The sequence below is a fragment of the Gopherus flavomarginatus genome, chromosome 7 (genome assembly GCF_025201925.1).
Source record: "Gopherus flavomarginatus isolate rGopFla2 chromosome 7, rGopFla2.mat.asm, whole genome shotgun sequence".
Taxonomy (NCBI): Eukaryota; Metazoa; Chordata; order Testudines; family Testudinidae; genus Gopherus; species Gopherus flavomarginatus.
Genome location: NC_066623.1, coordinates 115,250,805 through 115,258,349, shown reverse-complemented (window position 1 = coordinate 115,258,349; position 7,545 = coordinate 115,250,805). Strand labels below are relative to the sequence as shown.

General features: G+C 66.0%; 1 protein-coding gene across 2 annotated transcripts; it reads right to left on the bottom strand.

The window, feature by feature from the left end:
- DPH2 (diphthamide biosynthesis 2) lies at nt 1–7,539 on the bottom strand. 2 transcript variants are annotated; one of them, XM_050961170.1, is made up of 7 exons: nt 7,484–7,539; nt 5,746–5,915; nt 5,192–5,304; nt 4,284–4,504; nt 2,303–2,944; nt 1,663–1,842; nt 1–1,223 (listed from the first exon to the last, which is right to left on the bottom strand). In XM_050961170.1, exons 2-7 carry the CDS (start codon nt 5,896–5,898, stop codon nt 1,099–1,101), a joined length of 1,434 nt encoding a protein of 477 aa, XP_050817127.1. In that variant the 5' UTR covers nt 5,899–5,915; nt 7,484–7,539; the 3' UTR covers nt 1–1,098. The 2 variants fall into 2 exon arrangements, with proteins under 2 accessions (XP_050817127.1, XP_050817128.1); XM_050961171.1 differs by lacking the exon at nt 7,484–7,539 and adding an exon at nt 6,261–6,306.
- Nucleotides 7,540–7,545: the final 6 nt, after the last annotated feature.

Below are 7,545 nucleotides of genomic sequence, written 5' to 3'. Positions count from 1 at the left end.
CCCTCAGCACTGGCCTGGCTTTGCCTGTAGCCCACAGGCGGAAGGAGCCCAGAGCCGTAGGCACAGCCAGGGCTGGGGGCTGCCAGGAGAGGTGCCCATGAGCGTGTGCCTGGAGCACTTGGGCCTGGCTCATGCCCCTTGTGGGGCACCCCGAGGGAGGCAGAGAGTAGGGAACATGGCATCCACCCTTGGCCTAGGAAGAGGCAGAGCTGGGGCCCGTAGCAAGGTACCCCTCTGCCCCTGGGCAGCTGGTGAGCTGGGCACCGACAGACTCTGCTAGGGCTGCAGCCCAGCATGCCCTGCCCATGAGCAACCAGCAAACCCACAGGGGGGAAGGGGGGCTGCAAACGTGGCAGCAGCAGCCCCTGCCCTGGGACGCTCCACAGCTGGGCCTGGGCTCCCTCAGACAGAGCGCAGGGGAGGGGAAACACACAGCCCCCCACACCCCAGCCCAGCTCCCCCCACGGCACGTCCCATAGAGCCACTGGCAGAGCAGGGCAGCTCGGCTGAGCTCCCTGGTGCTGAGCCAGGCCTGCCTGGGCACCGCCTCCTGCCCTCAGACCCGGTTGCCTTTGCCTCGCTCTTTTCAGGCTAGTGCTGGGCGCGCGCTGCAAGGGGAGTCGGGGGGGATGTCAAGCTCCTCTACCCGCCCTCTGGCACTGGGCAGCAGTGGGGGGACACAGGCTCAGGGCGGAGGCCATCCCCTGCCCAGCACAGGCCTTGCCCCTAGGAGCAGCCAGCTGGGGTAGCAAGGAGGGGAGGTCACTCCCATGTGGCCCCTGTCCATGTGGGGTCACGCCAGAGTGGGCCGCTTGGGGGTGGGTGTATCTGTGTGTACACCCACCCCGCAGAGTCGCCTCCCGAACGCTATGGGGTTCACTAATACACAGCTATATCCAGAACCGTGCTGGCAGCCCCCAGAATCCTGCACTCCCGCATCCAGCTCTGATACCAGGCCCCAGCAGGAGAGGGCAGCTGTTAGCATCGGCCCCAGGACTGAGCTGCACATGGGCCTAGCTTGGGCCAGGGTGACCCAGAGCAGGAGGCTGGAGCCCCGCAGGGCCCGTCTCCCAACAGCGGCATCCTGCAGGGTCAGGGTCACCCAGAAGCCTCATCCTCGTAGGCGATCGCAATCCCCCTCCGGCCCGGCACGGCCTTTGTCACGGGCGTCTGGCCCAGCTGCTGCTCCAAGCCCCGCCAACTGCGCGACTCCAGGAAGGAAGCTGGGAGCAAGGGAGGGAACGGTTAGTGGGGACCGGCACAGCCCTGTGAAGGAGCTCCAGGCTGCACCAGGCCTGGCCTCTCCCAGCAAAAGGTGCTGCAGGGACAGGAGCACTGGATGGGGTTGAGGGAAGCGGGGGTTCAGGATACTCCAGCCCCAGCAGGGGGCGCTGGGTGAAGCGGGTCCAGATCCTCCAGCCCCAGCAAGGGGGCGCTGTGGGGAGCAGGGAGGGGGCTGGAAGGGGTTCCAGATCCTCCATCTCCAGCAGGGGGCACTGTGGGGAGCGGAGGGGGGGTTCCGGGTACTCCAGCCCCAGCAGGGGGCGCTGTGGGGGGTTCTGGATCCTCCAGCCCCAGCAAGGGGCGCTGTGGGCAGAGGTTTGGCATCACTCTATGGGGTGGAGGGGGGGCAGCGGAGGGGAAATAAAGCGAAGTACAAACCTGCTGGGCTGATCTCAGCCAGCGCGAACTCGGGGGTCCTGCAGGCCAGGGCAGAGCTGGAGGACGGGGCCGGGGAGCTGGAAAGCCCAGTCGCACGCAGCTCCCCAGTGATCAGCGACACGTCAGGAACGTCGCTGTCCCCGGGGACCGTGTCTGGGAAGCTGACATGTGCACAGCCACCTGCCAGGGTGAGACATCAGAGAGCAGCCTCCAGGGGACAGCCAGACCCAAACCCACCCACACTCACAGCTCCCACACCAGGGTAAACCTGCGTCTGGAGCCTCACGGGGCTCAGGGTGGGAGCTGTGGCCAGGTAATGTGAGAACTGGGTATAGCAGGGCTCCTGGCTACTCCAGCCCCGGCCTCTCCCAACAGGGGGCGCTGTGAGGAGCAGGGCAGGAGTCCTGGCTGGGGGGAAGCCCCAGCCTCTCCCAGCAGGGGGTGCTGTGGGGAGCGGGACAGGAGCACTGGCTGGAGGGGAGCCCCAGCCCTGGCCTCTCCCAGCAGGGGGCGCTGTGGGGAGCGGGACAGGAACACTGGCTGGGGGGGAGCCCCAACCCTGGCCTCTCCCAGCAGGGGGCGCTGCAATAGCTCCCAGTGGCTCTGGCGCTGCCCCCTTGGCACGGAGCCTGCCTAGTACCTGGCAGCAGGTCTCTGAAGTCGGTGACGTAGAGGCTGCTCCACTCCCGGGCTGGGTTACAGGCCAGCTCCAGCTCGTAGGGTGTCACCACGGGCCGGTAGAAGTCCCTGGAGTCCAGCAGGGAGTTCTGGGGACAAGCCACCAGCACGAACACGTCCACCTCCAGGAAGTTGGCCAGCTTGGCAGGGCTCAGCTTGCCCATGGCCAGGGTGTAGCTGCGCTTGCCAGCCCGGCGCAGGGTGCCCCGCAAGTGCTCCAGGATGGAGAGGTAGCCGGCCACACCCAGCGTGCCCACCAGGATGCCCACCACGCGGGCGTCCCGGGCCCGCTCCACCAGGTAGAGGCGCCGCAGCAGTGCCCGGTTGGCGTCGAGGCTCTCGTGCCGCCCGCAGCCTGTGGCCGGGTTGAAGGAGCTGAAGGGGCAGCGGTTCCAGCTCAGCATGAAGTTGGTGAGGGTCAGGCCCTCGGCGCCCACGTAGAACACGGCGTGGTCCTGCAGCTCGCGCCGTGCTGCCACGGCAAAGCAGCGCCCGAACTGCCGCACCAGCCCCGGGCCCTGGGGGCAGTCGGATGCCCCCTCACTTGCCAGGCGGGAGAAGACGACGTGGGGGTACTCGGGGCCCAGCAGCTGCTCCAGCTCACCTGGGGGGAGAGAGGATGACAGGTTGAGCAGGCCCCACGCAGGCCAGCCCATGCACAGAGCCCCGCGGGAAGGGCCAGGAGAGGGCTGCCAGGCCTGTGTATGGGGGACCCAGGCCGGGGCAGGGGATGGGACTGGCCAGCCAGCCCGGTTTGGTTTCTGCTGCTCTGATCCACCCCCAGGCCAGGCTGGGCCGAGGAGAGGGCACGCTGTGACACTGCACCCCATATTCCCCCCTGTGGCATGATGATGATACATCTGGTACAAGATTAGTTGTGTGAGGGGTCTTGGGAAAAGTGATGATTCGCTGGATAGGATCACGCACTTTGGAGGCATATGTCAGTTTTGTATCTGGAATTACTGATACTGACTAGGGTGCTGTAGTCCCAACGGGCTCACTCTGGGCGACACCCGCAGCGCCGATGGCCCGTCACAAAGCCAGTGGACCATGGAAGAGCTGAGCCTGCCGGTGAAGGGTTCAGCCAGCCAATGACTAATGGCTGCTAGGCCCCAGCAAGACCATGTGACCAGACCACATGACCCTGAACTCCATTTTGGTACCTGTATTTTTCCACAAACTGGGCTGGGAACTGAGCTGGAAACAAAGGGCTCCCGCCAAAGGGAGAGACGTCACGACTGGTCTTCACTCCCCCCAACCCTCCCGGAAGACAGAAGACAAAGGACTTGGACTGGGGGAGGGGCACCCAGGCTGCCCTGCAGTTGCAGTCTGTGCCCTAATCTGCAGCTGCTGGTACCATCAGTCAGGCTGAGAAACAGCTCATTGAAATCCCACCTATCCAGCAGGTTGGGCTTAGCTTGTGGTTTTGTTTACTTGCTCGGTATCTGCTTTGCTCTGTTTGCTGCCCCTTCTAATCACTTCCAGTCTCCTTCTATAGCTAATAAACTCAGTTTGTTTTCTCTTAACCAGCGTGACTGGAAAAGTCGCTGCTTGGTTACCGCAGGCTTGTGGTGCACGTGAGAGAACTACCCTAATGAGCCTGCACTGTACAGATCCCCGTGCAGCGCAAGGGGCGGTAACACTGGGTTTACACTCCAGTAGGGGTGCCAGGCTGGGGAGCTGGGAATTGCCTGGTGTCTCCTGATTATCCTTGAGTGGCTCAGGTAAAGCACCCAGGTAGCTCAGCTGGGTGTGTGGCGCCACCTGCTGTCGTGCTGGGTGATAACAGGGCCTGGAGAGGCTGGCGAAGTCACCATTGTGAGACGGGCCAGGCCAGCCCAGCCCAGCTGGATGGTTCAGGGGCACAGCGGCTCCCACTGCCCCAGATGGCACCCGGGAGCGACAACCCGTCAGACATGGCCCACCCTGGATGCCGCTCTCACCTAGCGCATGGGCGTACACCACGTCACTCAGCACCACCACGTGGCTCTGGGGGTCAGGGTAGAGCTCCCGGAAGGCCCCCGCGCAGCGCTCTGTGTCCAGGGGCTGTCGGCCAAACACGTGCAGCACCGGCAACTTCCTGCAGGGGCTGAGACACGCAGGGCCGTAGTGCACCACGGCCTCTGCCCCCACGTGCTCCGCAGCCACCTCGTCCACGCAGCAGCTACCGGAGGAAGGGAAAGTGTCAGCCGGAGACACAGCAACTTGGGGGGACTGTAGGCAGCACAGCGCAGGAGGCTGCTCTCCTCTGCCCCCACCTCCTCCCACTGGGCCCTGCGCTCTGACACCGGGGTGCCCAGTCACTCGTGGCACAGTCACAGCAGGCCTCAGCATCACTTTGGGCAACCTCCCCGGAGCCTGCACTGGCCACAGGGGGGATCTGGCAGCCTAGCAGTGAGCAATGCACCCTGCTCCTCACCGAGCCAGGAGCCCCTCAAACCAACGGGGCTGGTACGGGTGACCCATAAGGCAAATCAAGCCCAAAGATGCTGTCGCTTACGGGGCGGGGTACGAGCCATGCCACCCGGAGGGGAGTGGCTGGTTGATCACTGTAGTGGGACCCGGCACAGAATGATCAGGACAGGCGAGTTAACAGGACCCAGGGGAAACAGTGAGAGAGCCCGAGGGGCTGCAGGACAGGAGGAAAAACGGGAGGGAGGGGGAGCCCTCTGAGCCCCAAGAGGGGGGAAAAGAACCAATCAGGGGGGATTGGCCATGCCACTCGGCAGCACAAGGCTGGTCGCACAGCGGTTCCTGTCCTGGGGGGCAGCTTCTCCCCCCCCCGATCCAGCATGGGGGAAGGGCTGGGGCTGGAGCCCAACCTGAGTACAGGTGGGGGTGGGGCACCTACCTGCCGTACGACGTGTCTCCCAGGATGTACATTTTGCTGCCGGTCGCCTCCTCCATCTTAGCTGCGACGGCGGCTGAATCGACCAGGAGCTCGTCAGGGAACTGCAGGGCAACCTGCCAGCAGACCCAGCGCAGGTAGACGTGGATATAGGGCAGCCCCACCGCCCCACAGAGCAGAACAGGAATCTCTACAGCCAGCTGTGGCCTGAGTGAGCCGCTTGGGGACTGACCCAGGGAGCGCAGGAGCCATGTCATTCTCGGTGACACCCCCTCACAGCTGGGGTGCTGCTGCCTGCTCCATCAGCAGTGGGGAGCAGTCGGGACAATCCCCAGCTCCCGAGGGAACCTGCCCCAGCTGTCTAGAGAAGCAGAGCCGGGCTGCAGGGCACATGGGGCCACATCTCTGTGGGAGGGTCTCCAGCAGCACCTGCACCCGGGGCTGGGAGGTGGGGCTGATGCCAGCGCACTACCCAGGGGAGCTAAAGGACCAGGCAGGCGCTCGGACAGGCTTGGGGGGGCAGAGGGAGAACGTCCGAGCCCTTGGCAGAGACTTACCCGATGAAACTCGCTTGCTGTGACGAAGGCCGCGGCTCGCTCCAGCTCGTAGAACTCATCGAGGGCCTCAGCAGGGGTCCTGCCACTCGACTCCTTGGCAGGCAGGGCCCTCTGGACCACCTCGGCCCCATCGTTACTGAAGAGGGTCGCCATGGTTACCTCAGCATCACCTGCAAGCACAGGCCATCTGGAAGGAAGCAGAGTATTTATCAGGGTTTGTCCTGGCTGTGATGGGTCAGTGCAGACACTGCAGTGCCAGGGAACCCCTCGGGTCGGTGTGGGTACCCCAGCTCCCCTCCCACCAAGCTAGTGCCGGCCTCACGGGGCTTACGTCAGTTTCCCCATGGTGCTCAGGTCCCTGAGCAACTCTGCTGCTGAGAGCAGCCCTGGCCATAGTCTCTGCATGCGGCAAGACCGTCACCGGGCCCCACACAGCCCCAGGAAAGGAGAGGGGCAGGAGAGCACTGGGCAGAGCTCCCCAGCTGGCATCAGCGCAGAGTGGGCCCTGCACTGACCTGGGAAGGGGACTCAGGGCCTTTGGTCTCGAGGGGGCGCTGACCCTGATCCGGCTCCAGGGTGGGGGGCTGGCTGATGGGGGGGGTGTCGGAGGGTGTGACGAACTGGGAATGTTCTTAATGGTGACAGAGGGACTGGCTGGCTCAGGGGGAGGGGTCTGGCTGGGGGGCAGGGGTCTGGCTGGCTGGGGGGAGAGCCATGGGGGCAGGACTGGCTGGCTGGGGGGGGTGAGATTGGGGGGGTGGGGACTAGCTGTCTGGGGAGGGTGGTGTCTGTCTGGCTCAGGGGGGCCAGGGGCTGGCTGTCTGGGGGGTGGGGGTGAGGGCGAGGTCAGGGGGGCCAGGATCTGGCTGGCTCGGGGGGGTCAAGGTCGGGGGTTCACATGGCTCAGGGGAGAGAGCTGAGGGGGCAGGACTGGCTGGGGGATCGGGGGTCTGGCTGGCTCAGGGGAGGCGAGAGCCGTGGGGGCGGGACTGTGTGCCTGGGTGGGGGCGTGTCTGGCTGGCTGGGGGGGGCTGGCTGGGGGTCTGTGTCTGGCTGGCTGGGGGTCTGTGTCTGGCTGGCTGGGGAGGGCTGGCTGGGGGTCTGTGTCTGGCTGGCTGGGGGGGGCTGGCTGGGGGTCTGTGTCTGGCTGGCTGGGGGGGGCTGGCTGGGGGTCTGTGTCTGGCTGGCTGGGGGGGGCTGGCTGGGGGTCTGTGTCTGGCTGGCTGGGGGGGGGCTGGCTGGGGGTCTGTGTCTGGCTGGCTGGGGGGGCTGGCTGGGGGTCTGTGTCTGGCTGGCTGGGGGGGGCTGGCTGGGGGGGTCTGTGTCTGGCTGGCTGGGGGGGGCTGGCTGGGGGTCTGTGTCTGGCTGGCTGGGGGGGGCTGGCTGGGGGTCTGTGTCTGGCTGGCTGGGGGGGGCTGGCTGGGGGTCTGTGTCTGGCTGGCTGGGGGGGGCTGGCTGGGGGTCTGTGTCTGGCTGGCTGGGGAGGGCTGGCGGGGGGTCTGTGTCTGGCTGGCTGGGGAGGGCTGGCGGGGGGTCTGTGTCTGGCTGGCTGGGGGGGGGCTGGCTGGGGGTCTGTGTCTGGCTGGCTGGGGGTCCGGGGACTGGCCGCTGGGGGTGCCCAGCGGGTTTCAGGCGCGGAGCGGGGTAAGTAGCCCAAAGCCCAGGTCTGGTCGTCAGTAGGGCCCAGAGTGAACAGCCCCCGCCCGCCCCACTGGGGGTCCCAGTCGCTCGCACTCACCGGCCTCTCCAGCACAAACCACGTGGACTCAGCCGGGACTCGGTTCCAGGGCAAGGACAGAG